Source organism: Aquarana catesbeiana, linkage group LG07 (assembly GCF_042186555.1).
Source record: "Aquarana catesbeiana isolate 2022-GZ linkage group LG07, ASM4218655v1, whole genome shotgun sequence".
NCBI classification, from domain to species: Eukaryota; Metazoa; Chordata; class Amphibia; order Anura; family Ranidae; genus Aquarana; species Aquarana catesbeiana.
Window position 1 is genome coordinate 74,587,477 of NC_133330.1, and position 19,458 is coordinate 74,606,934.

General features: G+C 42.0%; 2 protein-coding genes across 8 annotated transcripts in view; both read left to right on the plus strand.

The window, feature by feature from the left end:
* The window catches only part of BOD1 (biorientation of chromosomes in cell division 1), a 40,557-nt gene extending 22,291 nt beyond the window's left edge, over nucleotides 1-18,266 (plus strand). For 3 of the 7 annotated variants that reach the window (XM_073592334.1, XM_073592335.1, XM_073592337.1), the window contains 3 exons: nucleotides 6,806-6,877; nucleotides 15,616-15,661; nucleotides 16,781-18,266. In XM_073592334.1, coding sequence (XP_073448435.1) covers nucleotides 16,805-17,317 — 513 coding nt within the window. In that variant the 5' untranslated portion in view covers nucleotides 6,806-6,877; nucleotides 15,616-15,661; nucleotides 16,781-16,804 and the 3' untranslated portion in view covers nucleotides 17,318-18,266. Of the gene's footprint in view, nucleotides 1-6,805; nucleotides 6,878-7,549; nucleotides 7,649-15,615; nucleotides 15,662-16,780 lie in introns of all 7 variants that reach the window. The other 4 variants (XM_073592340.1, XM_073592338.1, XM_073592341.1 and 1 more) reach the window with 2 other exon arrangements.
* The window catches only part of PTPDC1 (protein tyrosine phosphatase domain containing 1), a 161,684-nt gene that overhangs the window by 22,279 nt on the left and 119,947 nt on the right, over nucleotides 1-19,458 (plus strand). The gene's annotated exons all lie outside the window — the stretch shown is intronic.

Consider the following 19,458-nt stretch of genomic DNA (forward strand, 5'->3'; position numbering starts at 1 on the left):
GAATTAAAAAAAAATGTAATAATTTTAAGTTGACCGAAACTCAATAAATGAAGTTTACTATGATATAGGGGGACAATAAAATGATTAATTGTCCCTAACAAGTACCTTAAAAATGTGTACTTTTGTGTCTGGAATTTCTTCTAAAAATAGCAGTGCGCTTGTTGATATGTAAGGTGCCCACAGCCTCCTAGCTGTATACACCAATCAGCCATAAGATTATAACCACTGACCGATGAAGTGAATAACATTGATTATTTCATTACAATGGCATCTGAAAGGTGGTGGGATATATTAGACAGCAAGTGAACATATTGTTGATGTGTTGAAAGCAGAAGAAGGGAAGAAATGGGCAAGCAGAAGGATTCTAAAAATGCAGCTCTTGTGGAATGTTCCCGAACTGCAATGGTCAGGATCTACCAAAAATGGTCCAAGGAAAGAAAAATGGCAACAGGGTCATGGGTGGCCAAATCAAATTGATGGATGTGAGGAGCGAAGGCTGACCTGTGCAGTCTGACCAATAGAAGAGCTACTGTAGCTCAAATTGTAAAAAAGCTATTGCTGGTTCTGATACAATGGTGTCAGAACACACAGTGCATCTCAGTTTGATGTGTATGGGTGATCCCATGAAAAAATACTGCTCTCAGCTGCTGTGTGCATACCACCTGGCAACTCCAAAACTATGACAAGGTGCTGGTGCTCCAAGCTTAGCTCGTCCAGCTCAATAATGCACGTCTTCCAACAAAAGAGAGCGGAGCCACACAAAAAATGTTAGCCAAGTAATCATTCATATTAAATTCAGCTTCAGATAATCTTCTGCCAGGCTGTGCCCCTCTAACATGTTTCACCCTCTCATGGGCCTAATTGTATAGGTACCTCCTATAATTAAGCGCATTGGAGGGTGAAACGCATTAGAGGGGCATGGCATGGGACGAGATTATCTGAAGCTGATTTTTACAAGTTGTCAGCTGACATCACAGAGCCAGTAAAGGCTCTGAAAAGATCTCAACCATATGGTCAGGATCCACCCAGATGCCTGGATTGGCAGCTGGCTGACCCGCTAAGAGCCTGAGCCAGCTGCTCCCTCCCTCTCCACAGCCCAGCGATCCAGTGTGTGCTGGAGGGGCAGGGAAGAGAGCCGGTGACTAAAAGTCGCCAGCTCTCTGCAGCCTGAAAATCGAGAACTGAGAGATAGGTGGTGTTTGATTGCTCAGTTCTCGGTATTAGAGCCTGTGGGGAACAGATGCAGCACCACAATGATGCTACATCCACCTAATGCAAGTATATATATTTTTTTTCTTCTTAGTTAAACCCATACTTACCTTTTTTTTGGATGCAGCAGGATCTGTTGAGGTACATTTTAGATTGGAGGCAGAGTAGGTCAAAAGGTCAAACACAACTTTTTTTTTTTGTCAATCACTGCTTTTCGCCTTTGACCTCCTGTTTGGGCAATGGAATGGAAAAAGCCACATTTGACAGAAACCCTTCCCTTTAGCTCAGGGATCCCCAAACATATCCAAACTACGGCCCTCCAGCTGTTGTGGAACTACATGTCCCAAAAAACATGTCCCATAAGGGATTGTAAAACTCTGACATTCACAGACATGATTAGGCATGATGGGAATTGTAGTTCCTGAACAACTGGAGGGCCGTAGTTTGGAGACCCTGTTTAGCTTATAGACTGTATACTTGCAGTGACTTCATTCCCAGCGATAGGTTCAGTTGCTCTGCTGCAGAACTGGTAAACAGATGACATTGTACTGTTTTTTTTTTTTCTCATTAGTTTGCTTTTATTTAGGGATTTTGTTTACATCATAGGTACAAAGAATGCATAGCAGCCAAGAGTAGAGTGTTGCAAGACGGCTATCTGTAATTCTCCATCACCTGGCAACAAATGCTGCTCGGCAAACGTTCTGCTTGCTTTATGGCTTACTCACCTTTGTCATATGGCTGGATATGGTCTCTCGTGCTCATCGCTACCTCTGGGTTTATTTTACTATGAACTGTGTACACAACATGGTGTTTATATTGCGCTGCAGAACTAGAAACCAGACCATGTAGTTACATTTGCAGGATGGAACTGATGTAGGGTCTATTTAGTTTCACCCAAGCCATGGGTTTAGTCCTAGGGAACCTCTTTTACTAAGCTCATTGGTTAAGGGAAACTTGTTGAAGGGTGATGATTTTGGCAGGGTAATCATGATTTTAAACGTTGTTCTTAGGGTAGAAAAAAGTTGTAGCCCTTGAGAAACTCATAGAAGAGGGCCAGGGCGAAAGCAGGAGAGCCTTTAAAGTGCAGTAGGGTTTTAGGATCACCGCAGGAAAACGAACTTGTCCAACTTGCATTGATGAGGTTGCAGATTACCATATGGGAACAGCATGACACAACCTATTTGCAGCACTCATGGAAAATACATGTTGTGTAATAACATTTTCCTTTCATGAAGGGCCAGTATCCTGGTTCTTTTTAACAGCACCTTTTAGTACCATTGAAATTAATAACTCACTGTCTAACGGGTGCCTCAGCTTATGCCTTCATCCATAATTTTTTTTTCCCCTTTGTTTCTTTGATTCTTGAATATGTGTTGTGGAAACCCATGCAAGAAAAAAGAAGAACATAGAAATGCTATGTACATCATGTACCTGGGGAAATTTGGATTCAGAATCCAGTGCTGTAAGGTCATATTGGTGGTCATTGAGGTTTTTATCTCTATGTGGCGAAAAAAGGTTTCTATTTAGACCTGGTTCACACTGGTGCGACATACACTCCGACTTTGGGGCACATCTCGCATGACGTGTACAAATCAATGGTTCCCTAGGAGAGCCGCCTTAACTGGTCTGACTTTGAAAAAGGTTCCAACATTGGTCCATTTTCAGACCCATTCAAAATCATTAAAGTCAGATCCTCGTCCTAACCATCCGACTTGTGACATCAGACATGGTCATTACAGCAGCAGGAAATGGAATTTTATGTCACTCTGGGATTGTTTTGATTGGTCAAAGGACAAGTCGGACTATCTCAAAGTGGGAGCAAAATCGTATCCTGTTCATTCAAGTCGGATGGAAGTAGGACCAACATAGGACTGATGTCGCAGGGCAAGGTCAGATCGACAGTCGTACAACAGTCATGTCGTACCAGTGTGAACCAGGTCTTAGTTGATGTAACCTTTATATTAAACAGTATCTAAACCTAAAGGAAACCTGTTGCTGCACTGGTTTCCCAGGAAAACTACACCTGTAAGAGTGAATATTAGCCTTTCCTGCCTCACAGAAGCATGCACACGGGAGTTACAAGACTGCAGCCAGGCTGTATATTGTATGGCACCTGCACTGTGCGGTGTGTATATACTAAAAGAAAAATTATAAAGAGCATTCGGCAAAGTTTATTTTAATTTTTTTTTTTATTTTAGTTTAGCCATAGGACTACTTTTAAACTGTGTTTTTTTTGTTTTTCTGTTTTTAAAGCTTTAATATACAGTATATTGCAAGTCATTTGTTTATAGAGGCCAGGTAGGTAAAAAAAAAAAAAAAAAAAAAAAAAAGGGGGGGGGGGGGGGGAATTAACCCGTCAAATTTAAAAGCTGATACGTTACTTCAATAGAGACCCTGTCACCAACTTAAAAGTGGGTAATTTTAAAGAGACCCTGTCACTTGACCATTTTAACAAAAATCTTCCTATCCAGATATATGTGCATTTAACATATTTTATGCATGCTATTTACTTGTAAATGGCTCCCTTGTATAGACATTCAAAAGCCCTGACCCTGCTTTGGGGCACCGCAATCTTTGGAGCTCATCTGCATCCAGGGCCAATCGCTCACAGGTGATCACTGCATGAGCGATTACATGCAAGCGTCCACGAATAGCTGTGAGAGCTGGCAGCCTACCATTGCTTTCAGTGGGGCTGCTTCTTACAGCTAATTGCCAGGAACCCCTGCTTGGGTTCTCACATGTAATCGGTGTTGGTTCCATTCACAGGTATAAATGTGGCCTGATGTGATGTTAGCAGCCCCAGCAAACTAATGCCAGTACACACTTTCCTGAAAATCGGACGACAGATCGTCCGTTTTTTTTTTTTTTTTTGCATGCTAGTCGTATATTGAACCTGAAGAGTTTACTAAAGTTACGAAAATTCTTGTACGACAGAATAAAAAATTGGAAGTGATGTCATGTGTTGTAGTGTATTTGTATTTTATTTTTAAACAACAACTGTAATGATTAAATGAAAATTGTACAATCCGGTGTCATACGAGAAAAATTTTCGCGCTTGTCCGATAAAAGAATATCGGATGAACTGTCGTAGTCAGCTCTTGAAAGCTCTTTACTAACGATCCGATTATTGTACGATTGCGTCAAAAGCGGCATTTTTCGTCCGCTTTTCAGATCGTGTGTACGGGCCATTGTCTTTCAAATGACACTCTATACTTTTCAATGTTGCTCCTCCACTGGTATTTACATAAAAGGTTATGTAGGAAGGTGAGGGGCGGAGGAGCTCTGCCAGCATAGACAGTATAGACACCCCAAAAAGAAGATAGGTTTGTGATATGCATGGGAAGGGGGCTGTGCCGGGGAATTGACAGTGGAGTGTCAATTCTGCAAGTTCAGGAGTACATTGCAAGTTGTTTGTGGAAAGGAAAACCCTGGAAAGTAAGCATTTAAAATAGGTGATTTATCGGTGCCATTGCATGCGGTGTTGAAGACAGAATCATTCTTTAAAGTGGTCTAAAGGATGAAGGTTTTTACCTTAATACATTCTCTGCATAATGGCTCATTTACACTTGCTTCAGCTTCAACACACATTAAAGCGCCTACCGCTTCAACATGCTTTTATGATGTATTTTTGATGCTTCAGTGAAGCTTTAGTGATACTTCCGTGATGCTCTTTAGAAGCTTTGATGAAGCTTGACAGATGCCCTGTGTGTGGATATCTCATACCTGCAATTTGTGCAAAATAAAACAACGCTAAAGCTGAATTAAAGTCTCTCAAAAGCTTTAGTTGCTTAAAGCGAGCTTTGCCATAGACTTCTATGGAGGCTTTGAAGTACCACTAAACTGACATGGGGTTTAATTTTATAAGTGAAGCCAAAGCAAAGCAAAAGCAAGGTGTGAACGGGACTGTAAGCTAACCATTTTATTTAGTGACAGGAGCTTTGACTGGCGTTCAGAGGGCTTCAGCTACCTCTAGCGCCTCCCCCCCCCCCCCCCCCCCTTCTGATCTCGATCCAGAGCAGTGTTGCCAACCTTCCAGATTGAAATTAACTGACATGACACCCAAAATTTACTGGTGCAGCCAAGTTTTTACTGGCATTTACAAACGTTGCAAAATGTAATTTTTATGTGCAAATTTCAGTATTTAGACTACAGACCAGTGCAATATGCAATTAGCAATGTGATTTAAGTTAGATATTAAGGCAAAAAAAAACATATTTCTTATTTTATTTTAGATATAGTAAGTTAGTAGCAAGAAATTAGAATGGGCAGGCCCACACACATGAAATCAACTCTCACAGTGATACTGACAGCAGTGTGCAGTAGCACAGATGGTGATGCTGACACCTCACCAACACATGTCCCCTCCTGAGTCACAGTGACAGTCTCTCTCTCCATGCCAGGTGGTCCCTTCAGTCCACTCAGCACAGTCCCGCTCCCAGCTTGTCCCGCAGACCCACACATAAGGCTCTGGCTGCTCTGCTCGGCTTCCTCGCACCATGACATCACACAACACGCTCAGGCACCGCCTCCCCCAGACCCCCACCCCACCGGCGCTGCCCGAACACACTGTAGCAGGCACTCGGATGGTCGAGTGTCACATCCATATTTTTTACTGGCAACCTTTTCCTGTCACTGGCGTTTACTGGCAGGAGAAAAATGCCTGTTTTTTACTAGGTGCCAGTAAAAATGCTGACAGTTGGCAACACTGATCCAGAGCTGTGCACAAGAGCAGCAGTTCTCCCTCTCTCCTCATTGGCTCAAAGACAGCAGCAGGAGCCATTGACTCTTGCTGCTGTCATTCACAGCCAGTGAGGAGGGAGCAGGGGGCGGGGATGAGCTGTTCTCTGTGTATCTATGGAGAGCTGGCTAGGGAATGAGCCTGCATGAATGCCCCCATAGTAAGCTGCTTGCTATGGTGGGCACTCGGGGAGGGGGGAACCCAGAGGCACTGGTGGGTTATCTGAAAAGAGGAGGATTGGGGCTGCTCTGTGCAAAACCATTACCATAACTTATTTAATATTAAAAAAGAAAAAAAAAAGTTTATAATCACTTTAAGTCTGGCTGTATACTACCTATTGCTCTGCAGTGTTCAAATTGTAAATGTTGGAGTAATGTAAAAGGTATAGCATATGCCAACATCGTGCATGAGGATAATACAAGAGAAGCTCAAGCTTTTTCCATGATGAGCACATACTGACATTGGGTTTGTACAAACCAGAAGCAACCTATGTGGTTATAATTCATTTGTCAGCTGTGAAACCAACATATACTGTGGTCTTCCTGTTTATTGGTGAGGACCTTGTTGAGATCTGTGTATTCTAGTTTTAATTTGTTTCTTTAAAACACATGAGTCTAACACATACCACACTTTCTAACTTTAAATAAGGTATTTATTTGTAAGCTTATTGAGATGCTACATCCCTTTTATTTTGACAATCTCAACCAATACAAGGATAGAGATGTTGTCTGCATTTTTCTCCTCTCTTCTCCTGAGCGCCTGTGTATGAATAGATTTCTGCAAACAAGCAATTGACTTCTCTGCACCAGAGCTGTGGGTGCCGCTTCTGTGCAGTCATTTGTCCCCACTCTCTTCCAGATTGCAGCATAAATCCTGGAGCCCATCGCACACTCCAGAACACAAGGCTGCAGTCACAGATATCTTATACAGGTGAGTAGGTACCCTGTCAATTTATATATATGTTTCCGTTTCTGCTCCTCCTGCTATTTCAAGTGGCTATGTCACTTTAACAATAGATGCCAAGGTGCTGATGGGTGTGTAGAACCAGCAACTAGTGGTTTCTGGACAAACCTGCAGAAGCTTTCATTGCCCCCACTTTGCCCCAACATTGGGCATCTCTGATCATACAATGCTCTGACATTTTGTGTTAGTATTGGAGTGTCACCACTCTCTTCTCTTCCTATACATTCCTATTGGCCAGTGTGTTTGGGCAGTCATACCGGCCATTAGGAATGTTTAGGCGGCAGGAGGAGGGCAGGTATGCTTCAGCTATGCATTCAGAATTGGGGATCTGAGTGCTGCTGCTTGTATTGTTAGGCTCATTCTTTCTCTAAAATGAAAGTGCCTAAAACATGTTTCCTTCTGAAGATGGTAAATTCTTTCTTCTTCCTACACTTTATTCAAAGCCCCCAAACAGACAAGTTGCACTTACAAGATCTTGTAAGTACAACTAGTCTGTTTGGGGGCTTTGAATAAATTTGTATACGGAGAACACTATGGTCTCTATACTTATTATTTACATGTCCTGAACTCATGGAATCTTGAGCCAAGCTGGGAGATGATCCGCTTCTTTGGATATTAATGAGCTGAGTTACCATTAAGAAAAGAGCCATCTGGATTACCCACCATTGATTGGGAAGAGGAAGTGAGAGCAAAGAGCTCGTGGGGAGATCCGCGTATGAGTTTTGACTCATCTGGGAGGTGAGCGCTCATTTTTACTGGTGGTGGTGTGCACTCCTTTTGAGGACTAACAATCACTGTGGTGGAATTGTGTGGATACACTGATCACAAGAAGAGTTTTTCATGTTTTATTTCATTTTTTCATTTTATGGATTATACATTTATATGTAGGATTTATTTATTTTAGAGATTTGCACTTTATATTTATAATTTTACACATAGCGCTACATTTATTTATTTACTATCCATTTTGAAATTAGTATGGTGTAGCACTTGGAATCTTTAGCAGCTGTGCACGTGTATTATTAGGTTATCTTATTTAAACATCACAATATGTTTTACTTGTGGCGCTGATTGTTTCATCTTATAATCCCCCAAGGGATCGACCGATATCGTTTTTTGGTGCCGATAAGATACCGATATTTCGGCCACCTCTCAGGTCAATAGCCGTTATTGTGTGCCGATATTCTGTACATTAAAAAAAAACATTTTTTACACTTTTTTTTTTTATCACTGTTATTGGTGTTACAAGGAATATAAACATCCCTTGTGAGTAATAGGCAGTGACAGGTACTCTTTATGGAGGGATCGGGAGTCTATAAGACCCTCCTCTGCACTTGAAAGTATTCCAAACGTCAAGATCGGCAGTTTTGAATACTTTATATTTTTAAAACTGGTGCCTTTAAGATGCCAGTAATCCAGGAAGTGATGTCATGACATTGCTTCTGGGTTACTAGATCCGAGACCCAAACAAAGCACCTGCTTTTTTCGGGTTTTCGGCCAGCCGGCGGTTGTGCCAGCTGGTTGCTCGGGGTACTGGTGGGACGGGAAAGCTCAGGCGAGCGTCAGGGGGGGGGGGGGCGTCCCCTCCCACTGCTTGTAATAACAGCCGAGCGGCTGCTGCAGGACTCACCCCGGTGAGTCCCCTTAAAGAAATATCAGGTACGTTTGTGCCCCATACTTCAAAAAAAGTGAATATTAGCTGCTGATAATCGATCCTTAGCTCCTCCTGCAGGTCTTTACATCATTAAAGAACACTGGTGAAATAGAGGTCAGCAGATTGAGCCACTGAGCACAGTGGGGGACCAGGTAACCTACACTTCTGGAAGTGTTGGTTTCTGAAGAGTCTAAGTCAGCTGTTTCCCAATACAATGCAGATCACTGTTTTGGATAGCAGGAGAGGTAAGTATTTTCTGTTTTACCTGCAGAGAATCATGGTCTTTCATTTTAGTGACAGAGTTGCTTTAAAGTGACGATCACTTTAAACTCACAGTCTGCATCTAGAAGATGACTTCCTGTGTTACATAAGATGCTACATAATGCTGCTCAAGCTTTCTGCTATACTTGAACTAGATCAACCACTGGTGACAATACTGGTTGTGACACACCCATCAGTAAGGTGTAATGCTTAAAGCAGAACTCTAGCCAAACATTTTCTGTTGCTATAAATGGAATAGGGAAGCTTCAAAAGTCTGTAAGGTTTTTATTGCAGCCTGTGCCCAATAAGAGAGGATTTCCTCACTTCTATTCTCAATTACTGTGGTCCCCGAGACATGATGTCTCTTCAATAGGAGCAGATACAGCAATAGAAACTTAAAAAAAAAAGAATAGTGAAGGGTTGTTTGTGTTTCCATTGGGCCAATTTTTCTTCTTTTCTTGTCCCAGTGAAAGTGTTCTCCAGGAAAAGAAGTGAAGTTCTTTCCAACAGAGACATAGACGGCAATAAAAACTTGGCAGAAGTTATAATCTATCTACTCTATCCTTACTCCACCAAACACTGATACAGGTTTTGTCTAGAATTCCACTGCATTGAGTAGAGCTTCACTAAGATCTGAATTGTGTTGAAGACCCAAGATAATAGCCATATATCTGTATTCTTTAAACAGGGTTCTCCAAACTTTCTAAACAGAGGGCCGGTTTACTGTCTTTCAGACTTAAGGGGGGCCGGACTGTGGCCATTGACAGTGGAAAAGGTCTTGATGGCAGTGGAAATCAACAATGCTCCATCTTTGGTGTCAATGGGATGAATTGTGCCCCTTCATTGGTGTCATTGGGCCCCGTTGTTAGTGTCATTGGGAGAAATTGTGCCACATCATTGGTTTCATCGGGAGGAATTCTGCCTCTTCATTGGGGGAATCATGCCCCATTGTTGGTACCAGTGGATGACAATATAAGGGCTGGATATAAACAAGCAATGCTGGCCCCCGGCCAGCAGTTTGGAGACCACTGCTTTAGACCATAATGAATGCACCACCAGGCAGTGCCACCAGATATGCATACAATTGGCAGGTTCTGACCAACTTCAAGGCTGCAATTCCAACTTGGTGAACAGCAATCACATTGAATATACTGTTGTGGGCTTTTATTTTTTGTCTGATAGATACTAGCACAAATGGGGTTTTTTTGGTCAGAACACTTCTGGGTGACCACAGTGAGGTTGATTTATGAAAAGAATAGAACATGTTCACTTTGCAAAGTAAATGATCAAATTGCCTAATAAATGAGGTGAAGCTAAAGTGAAGTGGAAGTTAAATTTCACTTTTGCAAAGCATGCCCATTCCTTTGCAAAAGAAAAAAAAACAGTATTTTTTTTTCTTGTACGTGATTGGATAATTACAGTCAGCAAAGTTTTTAATTTTGTCACTGATCTAAGTGAATTTTCAGTATGCAAACAGAAATAATACTTAGCTTACTGAACAAGGTGAAGCTTTGTTGGCTTTCATCATTCAGTCACGTGCAAACAAAAATCCGTGTTTGTTTGTTTTTTTGTTGTTGTGTTCATTGCACATGATTTTGTATCCTTTGCAAAATTTATTTTTACTTGGCTTCATCTCATTTGCTGTGCTAAGTAAAAATTTGCTTTGCAAAATCAATTTTCTCCATTCCAAAGTAAATGAATCCCAGTATATTAACTTAAATTTTTGAAGTCTAGAGATTTTTTAAAATCCTGATGAAGCTTCAAATCTTCCCATTCTCTGTCCAAAAGAAAAGACTGTGTTTTGGGGAATTTTATTTTTCCAGTATGCATATTGTAACCCATATATAATTAATGTTATCTCTATTGGTGCCTGGTGTCAGTGAGAGTAAACAGTGCCCCATCATTGACTTTAGTGAAAGGAATAGTGCCCTATTGTAGGTATTCAGGGTAGAAATGGTGCCCCATCATTGGTGCTTGTGGGTCGGAATGGTGCCCCAGCATTGGTGCTTGTGGGGCGGAATGGTGCCCCATCATAGGTGTCTGTGGGGCGGAATGGTGCCCCATCATAGGTGTCTGTAGGAGGAACGGTGCCCCATCATAGGTGTCTGTAGGAGGAACGGTGCCCCATCATAGGTGTCTGTGGGAGGAATGGTGCCCCATTATTGATGCCGGTGGGGAGGAATGGTGCCCCATCATTAGTGTCTGTGGGAGGAATGGTGCCCCATCATTGGTGTCTGTGGGAGGAATTGTGCCCCATCATTGGTGTCTGTGGGGAGGAATGGTGCCCCATCATAGGTGTCTGTGGGAGGAATGGTGCCCCTTCAAAGGTGTTTGTGGGAGGAATGGTGCCTCGTCATTGGTGCCGGCGGGGAGAAATAGTGCCCCATCATTGGTGTCAGTGAGAAGAATGGTGCCCCACTATTGGTGTCTGTGTGAGGAATAGTACCCCGTCATTGGAGTTTGTGGGAGGAATGGTGTCCTACCATTGTTGTCTGTGAGAGGAATGGTACCCCGTCATTGGAGTTTGTGGGAGGAATGGTGCCCCATCATTGGTGTCTGTGGGTGGCCAAAAGGGCCACATCCAGCCCGTGGGCCACAGTTTGGAGACCACTAATTTACATAATTCAGAATGTTCTTCCTTGTGTTAGATAAAATAATCGTGTTTCACAGGAAAAAGTTCTAAGTGCTCTTTTAATTTGAAAAAAAAAAAAAAAAATCCATCCACCTACTCCAACATGTCTTCTTTCATCAACAGCTTCACAGATACAGAAAAAACTATTTTTTTTTCACAGCACACCCTGAACAGGCCCAGAAAAATGTCCTCTTTCTCGCATTGTCTGAATGAAAAGAGATTGGCTGTAGAGCTCTGTCTGTAAAGCTGGCCATACACTAGTAGATTTCCGAGCAAACGTTTGTATGAAAATTCCTTGTACATTAGATGACTGAACAAATGTCATGCAAATTGACTCCAAAGTTTAATTTGCTTTTAACATTTGATTTTGAAAGGAATTGACTTTGCCAAACGAATAGCACATTCACTGTTAAAGTGGTTGTAAAGTTGCAAGGTTTTTACCTTAATGCATTCTTTGCAAAACCTGTGTGCAACTCCCCCACCCCCATATTTACCTGAGCCCGATCTCCATCCAGCGCTGTGCCTGAGAGCAGTGGCTCTCTCCGCTCTCTCTCCTCACTGGTCTTGGAGATAGCAGCGGGAGCTATTGGCTCCTGTTGCTGTCAATCACCGCCAGTGAAAGCGGGAGGCAGGGCTGAGGCAGCTTGGCATGGAACCCGCCTGTGTGTCATATCAAGCGGCTTGTTATGGGGGCACTCGGTAGTGGGTAGGAGCCAGGAATGCTGGTAGGGGACCACAGAAGAGGAGGGTCGGGCTGCTCTTTGCAAAGCTATTACACAGAGCAGGTAAGTATCATGTGTTTAAAAAGAAAAAAAATGTTTTTCAATTACTTTAAAAATGTATTTGTTTGCAAAAAATGATCTATCCTTCTCCTTCAAATGTTCTTGTAAGGCTCCATGCACACTGGAGCTCATAAACGGCCGTTTTACTCCACTCTATGTTATCCTATGTGTCCGTGCACACATGGACGTTTTTGAACTTTTATCAGCAGCGGAGTTTATGGGCCATAAAATCACGTTCAGGAGATTTTTCTGACCACAAAAAATGCCAAACACTCATAAACGCTGATAAACATCGATAAACGGTCAAAAACGTGGCTCACCAGCGTTTTTTTAACTTTTTGATCCATTACAAAAAATATATATATATATATATATATATATATATATATATATATATATATATATATATATATATATATATATATATATTTGCGGAAAAATGCTAATAAACGCTATTGCAAAAACTTTGAAAGACTCACTGCAAAGCTACTGACGTTTTTATAACGTTATTTTAACGTCCAGTGTTCATGGAGCCTTACTGTGGTTGAAAATGAATGTCAGTTTGACCCCCCCACTAACCATTAGAAAATTGAATGAATGTTAAAAAGAACTAAATTTGAACAAAATTCTGCATGTGTATGGCCAGCTTAAGAGACGTAATCTTTTCTGGACTGGGCATTCCGCCTTCATGTATTCTTAGATTAGTTTCAGCTTGTTTAGGGCTTGTTCACATTAGTGTGCAGGCTGGTGTTGTGTAGGGGCACGGTTTACCTCCTTTCTAATTTACTAAAGCATCACAAAATGACACATCATTTGGGCCTGCACCAGCTTGGTGCTGTATATTTTTGCGCGCGGCGGCAAACAAAATATCACATCACCACCCAACCCCCCCCCCAGTCGGTCAGCCCCGCACTTGCCCCGCAACCCAAGTTGCTCTGCCCCCCAAGCCCACCCTTCTTTGAAGCCAGTTGGAGCCTCAGGCTCTAATCACGTGCTTCTAAAATCCATGCGTCTGGGGCCTGGCGTATGGATTGGGGGGGTGGTGCCACTGGCCTGCGCACTGCAGCTTTTTGCGTAAAAATGCAGCTTTATTATGCATGTGTGTTAAGCTTAGTGTGTGCCTTAAATTTTCTTTAAATATCTTTCCTCAAAAAGCTTAGGCATTTTTTCATTGCTTGTCAGAAAACAAAATCATTTGTAATAAAGCCCTTAAAATTGTGGATGGGTTGATAGGATTGGTAAAAAATGTGTGATTAACTGTTGGGTTTTCAGCAAATACACTTTTTGTTTATTAAACATATATAAATTCATATATGGGGGCTTTCATATCTGCCCTAAGATTTCGGTCCTGAGATTTGCAAAGCCCTGACAGACAACACAGCCCGCCTGGTGATCAACCCTTTTTTTTTTAATTAAGAAAAAGGTTAAAGCTACCTGCTCTGTGTAACAATATTGCACAAAAAGACTTTTTCCTTCTGGCAATGTTTTGCCATTGCCATCCACTGCTCCCTCCTCAGGGTGTGTCTTGTAGTGAGCCGAGTAAGGAGATACCCAAATGTGCGTGCTCCCATTTGGTCCTGAGCTATGTGCGTCTATAGACACACATAGCACCACTAAGCTACTGCCTCCTCACAGAAGTTTGACTTACTGCAGCAACAGCAGCCTATGGCTCCACTGCCCTCCATTTTTCCAGTGAATATAGGAAGTGAGGGAAAAGGTGCTTGAGCTGGTGATGGTGCTGAAGCATTGACATAGAGCCAGGTTAGGCCCCTTTCACACGGAGCAGACTCCGCTGAGATCAGCAGGGGATTGGTCTGCTGAACTCCTGCTGATCAGAGGAGAGCGGGCTGATGAAAGGTATGTATCAGCTCAGTTTCTGCAGAGCAGACACGGACAGAGCCCTCTCTGTTCTATGGATGGCCAGCAGAGTCTGTTTACACCTGACTGTCCTCCGATCCGCTTCGTCTAGACACAGGAGGACCAATCCCCTTCCATTTTGCAGACTGGATTAAATCCGAGGTAGACACAAGTCCGTTTACACCTGCCAATCCATAGGGGGAGGGGAGTTTCTATCAGGTCCACCTGCAAACTGACAGAATTCTACCTCTCAATTAAGGATGAGCTCAGGCGTGTTCGCAGCTCCACGTGCCCGCTCCCGCCAGGAAGCTTACACTGTGCAGCGCTAATCACAGGTAGTGAGACATTTCCTAATCTGTGCAGCCGCGGATCGGGAAATGTCTCACTGCCTGTGATTAGCGCTGTGGAGTGTCAGCTTCCTGGCGGGCGTGGACACGTGGAGTTGCGAACACGCCTGAGCTCATCTTTCCTCTCAATCTTCCATGCTTAGTGCTCTGATGGAGGAATAATCAAACAGCCACAGAAGAGGTACAGAAAGCAAAGATCTACAAAACAAATGAAGCTAAAGCATAGAGAAGCTTATTTGCAGATCCTCAGAGACAGCTTCCTCTCCAGCAAGTAGATTAGTGAGAAATATATATTGGTGATATCATCAAATATTGTGAAGCTAGCAGTCAGAAGCATAGTGCTTCTTACACTGCAAATATATAATAGCTATAAGGCTGTTGTAGGTACTGCACTGCTATCTTTAAGGGGAAAGAATACAATTTTTCAGGATGTTGCTTTGGAGCATTTAACATTTCTAGGTGTTCCTTATAAGATAGCATATCTTCACATTTTTATTTCAGGTCTATTTTAACAGAGGGAATCCATTCAAAGATCATTTATGTTCCACTACTAGAACTAATTCTTTCAAAGAACCTAGTCGTCTTCAGTGAAGTTTTGAGCATTCATGTTTATGCAGCAGCAACTTGTAGACAGTACGGTTGGGTTGTACAATTGTACACTTGTGGCTCCTAAATTGGCTGGCTTATGCTGCCCAAAAACGTAGCCATTTTCAGGCAGTTTTAACCATTCCCACCAGTGTTGGATCGCAAAATCAACCAAATGGAAGACAACCTAAAAAAACCATTGAAGGATTTAAGAAGAAAAAAAAATCATTGCTATGGTAGTTGATTTTGTTACAGGATCTTCCATTTCAGAGCATAGGTCTTGTTTCAAAGATTTCATATGTAGTATGTTCATGTTAATAAATGTGTATTATGCAGGCATACTGTATTCTGATATGAATTAGTGAATGTAGAATTCAGGAGCCATTCAGTCTAGCTTGGTTTTTAAGAAGCCAGGGAACATGTCTCTATTGATAACAATAGGCACTAGCCCTAATTATTTGGGTATATTAGCTCCTGCTTCATACCATGAAATGAGTTGTATAAAGAGCATGGCTATAAACAGTATGACATTATTTCTGCAATTGCATCTACATTTTGTTTTAATTTACTCTTCATCTGTCTTTCAGGAAAGCGATAAAGTGACAGAAATTTCCAGAACTCCACTGTCAAGAGGTATGTTGTGCTGCTTTGACATTGGGCTTTGTCAAACTTAAAGAGGATCTCCAGTCTCCCCCCAAAAAATTAAAAGTCAGCAGCTACAAAAACTGTAGCTGCTGACTTTTAATAGAAGGACACTTACCTGTACAGGAATCTGGGAATTTCGGCATCTAAACCTAAACCTATTTTTCAATCGGCTTCGGGTGCAGGCGCCAGCATCTTCAGTAAGGGAAACCGTCAGTGAAGCCTTAACACCCAGTTCCCTACTGCGCATGCACGAGTCACACTGCGCTTTCTGAATAGTCCAGCTGCCTTCTGGGACCTGTGTGTGACCCAGAAGGCGGGGGGGCATACAGGCGGACATACTTAAAGTTTGCCATGGTGATCTTACCCCGAAGTGGGAGTGGGCTCCTGTCAAAACTAGGTACCTGACACCCCCCCCCCCCCCAAAGTACCAAATGTGGCAGTGAAAGGGGTGTGCGAACAAGTAGAGCTTCCCGTTTTGGATCCCTCCTAAAAATATCTCTGTGGTTTAACCTGGGAAGTCCCCTTTTCTTCATCACACCCTTTTGGTAAGCATCAATAAGACCTTTATCTTCCTTTGGTTTTCATCTAAGTAGACTAGGTTGGACCTTTGATTCATAAGAAATTCTCAGAGGTCAAGTTTCTGCTGTAAAGGGAATTTCAGTCAACATGGAAATCATGGCTTTTGGTTCCAAAACAATGGGGGAAAAGGGCTGGAATTCTCATGGTGCTTTGCTACTATACCACCATAAATTGTTGATCTAGATTGTATCCAACTGCTTTAGGGGATTTGGAAGGCTGTTGGGACATTTCAGGCCATTCTTTATTTCGAGGTGTTATGCTTTCCTCTGAAACAGCTTTGGGTTTAAGATTTTATGGGTGCAGGTTTGTATTCAGTTAATTTATTATTGTATTGGTGGAACTCAATGTTTTTTTATTTCTTCAACCTATGTAGCTGTAATATAACTAAGGAAGAGTACAGCTTATAGCAGTGGGGAAGTTTTGTTTCCTCTAAATCTTCTATAGTAGTCATTTTTTTTTAAATCGCAATATTTTAATTAAAAATTTAATTTGCAGCATTATCCATATAAAGATGTTCTTTACTCCTAGGTATCGGAAGGTTTGCCGGAGTCCATGGCTGAAAGCGGAAGTGGAACAAGTGGCTCTTCCAATATGGGTGGAGTAACAAATGTAGCCTCTTTGCCTCCGGGAGATCCCCAGCTTATTGCCTTGATTGTTGAACAACTGAAGAGCCAAGGCCTCTTTGATGTATTCAGAAGAGATTGCTTGGCAGATGTGGACACCAAACCAGCCTACCAAAATTTAAGGCAAAAAGTAGATAATTTTGTTTCTACTCATTTAGACAAGCAGGAGTGGAATGCAGGAATGAACAAAAACCAACTGCGTAACGGGCTGAGGCAGAGTGTCGTCCAGACTGGGATGATGGAAGCTGGAGTAGATAGAATTATTTCACAGGTGGTAGACCCTAAACTCAATTACATATTTCGGCCACAGATAGAGAAGGCTGTTCATGAATACTTAGAGTCTCAGAAAAAAGAAGAAGTTATGTCAGCTCCTCCGCTGCCTCCGCCGCCTCCAGAACCAGAAGAGAATGACCCTCCTGTGCCATCTCAAAGTGCCTCTTAGAAGACAATCTGTTTTTGAAACAAATCATGACTGCATCTGTGATGCTTATGGGCTATAGAGTTGTTAAAGTGGAAGTCAATGCTAGAACTAAAAAGTCTGCTACTATAGCCACCAACATTCTAACACTAACCTACCTAGCCCTGTAAAGAAAAAAAATCACTATACATACCTTTTCTGCAACGATCCAACCTGATCTCCAGCGGCGGAAGCTCTTATCCCACGCTGAGCTGTCAGCCGCGGCTTCGCTGTGTGGGCGGGTGCAGAAGACACGTCCGACAAGGGAAGCCCCATAGTAAGTCTATGGGTGACGTCACTCCCCATTCATTTCACAGCCGTTGTTGGACGTGTACTCAGCAGAGCTTCCACCGCTGGAGATCGGGTTGGATCGCCTGCAGAAAAGGTATGTATACTGATTTTTTTCTTTACAGGGCTAGATAGGTTAGTGTTTAGAATGTTGGTGGCTGTAGATGCAGGGATTTTAGTTTTAGCATGAACTTCCACTTTAAGCAATGTGCTGGATAGCTTACATTAAATTAGAGTGAACTGGAAAAAAGATGAACCAGGATCAGAAAGTGATGGTGATTATCTTTTGGAAGCCTCACTGAAGCCCCTGTGAAATCTTTGATCCAGGGTCTGAATTAATCAGAAGTCAGACATGGCTGTAGAATGGTGATACTGTACAAAGTAATTTGTAGATTTTTGCATGTGACAATATTTTGGAAATAACGTAACAGGGTGTGGGGGGATTCTGAAATGAAATATGGTTTGCCTCTGAACATAAGACTACCTACTCTCTTAGTTGAATGTACAAGTGTTGTTATGTTAGACTGCCAAATTGTGCTCAGCCTGTTTTTTTTTTTTGTCTTACTTTGAAAAATGCATTTTAGTTGTATTCATAAACAATGAATTTTCTGATAACCGGAAATAAAAAAATCATGTTTTTCATAAACTGTTCTTGTAATTTTTGACTATGTATATTATGTACTTTACATTTACCATTGACTGAGAAAAGGGCAAGTCAACCCACAAATGGTACATCTATTTGGGGGAGTTGTAGACCGATTCTGCTGTCTCTCAACTCATGATTTGCTTCAGTGAACTTCCAGTGTTGTCTACCAAGCACTGCAATTATGTTAAATAACCACTTGGCAATCGCGCATTGTAGCTTTTTCACATACAGTGGATATAAAAAGTCTACACACCCCTGGTAAAATGTCAGGTTTCTGTGATGTAAAAAAATGAGACAGATAATTTCAGAACTTTTTCTACCTTTATTGTGATCTATAAACTGTACAACTCAGTTGAACAACAAACTGAAATCTTTTAGGTGGAGGGAAGTAAAAATAAAATAATATGGTTGAAAAAGTGTGCACACCCTTAAACTAATACTTTTGTTGAAGCACCTTTTTATTTTATTACAGCACTCAGTCTTTTTGGGTATGAGTCTATCAGCATGGCACATTTTGGCAATATTTGCCCACTCTTCTTTGCAAAAACACTCCAAATCTGTCAGATTGCAAGGGCATCTCCTGTGCACAGCCCTCTTCAGATCACCCCACAGATTTTCAATCGGATTCAGGTCTGGGCTCTGGCTGGGCCATTCCAAAACTTTAATCTTCTTCTGGTGAAGCCATTCCTTTGTTGATTTGGATGTATGCTTTGGGTCGTTGTCATGCTGAAAGATGAAGTTCCTCTTCATGTTCAGCTTTCTAGCAGAAGCCTGAAGGTTTTGTACCAATATTGACTGCCATTTGGAACTGTTCATAATTCCCACTGCCTTGACTAAGGCCCCTGTTCCAGCTGAAGAAAAATAGCCACAAAGCATGATGCTGTCACCACCATGCTTTACCGTGGGTATGGTGTTCTTTTGGTGATGTGCAGTGTTGTTTTTGCGCTAAACATATCTTTTTAAATTATGGACAAAAAGTTCAACCTTGGTTTCATCAGACCATAACGCATTTTCCCACAAGCTTTTGGGAGACTTCAGATGTGTTTTTGCAAAATTTAGCCTGGCTTAGATGTTTTTCTTCGTAACAAAAGGCTTCCATCTTGCCACTCTACCACATAGTCCAGACATATGAAGAATATAGGAGATTGTTGTCACATGTACCGCACAGCCAGTACTTGCCAGATATTCCTGC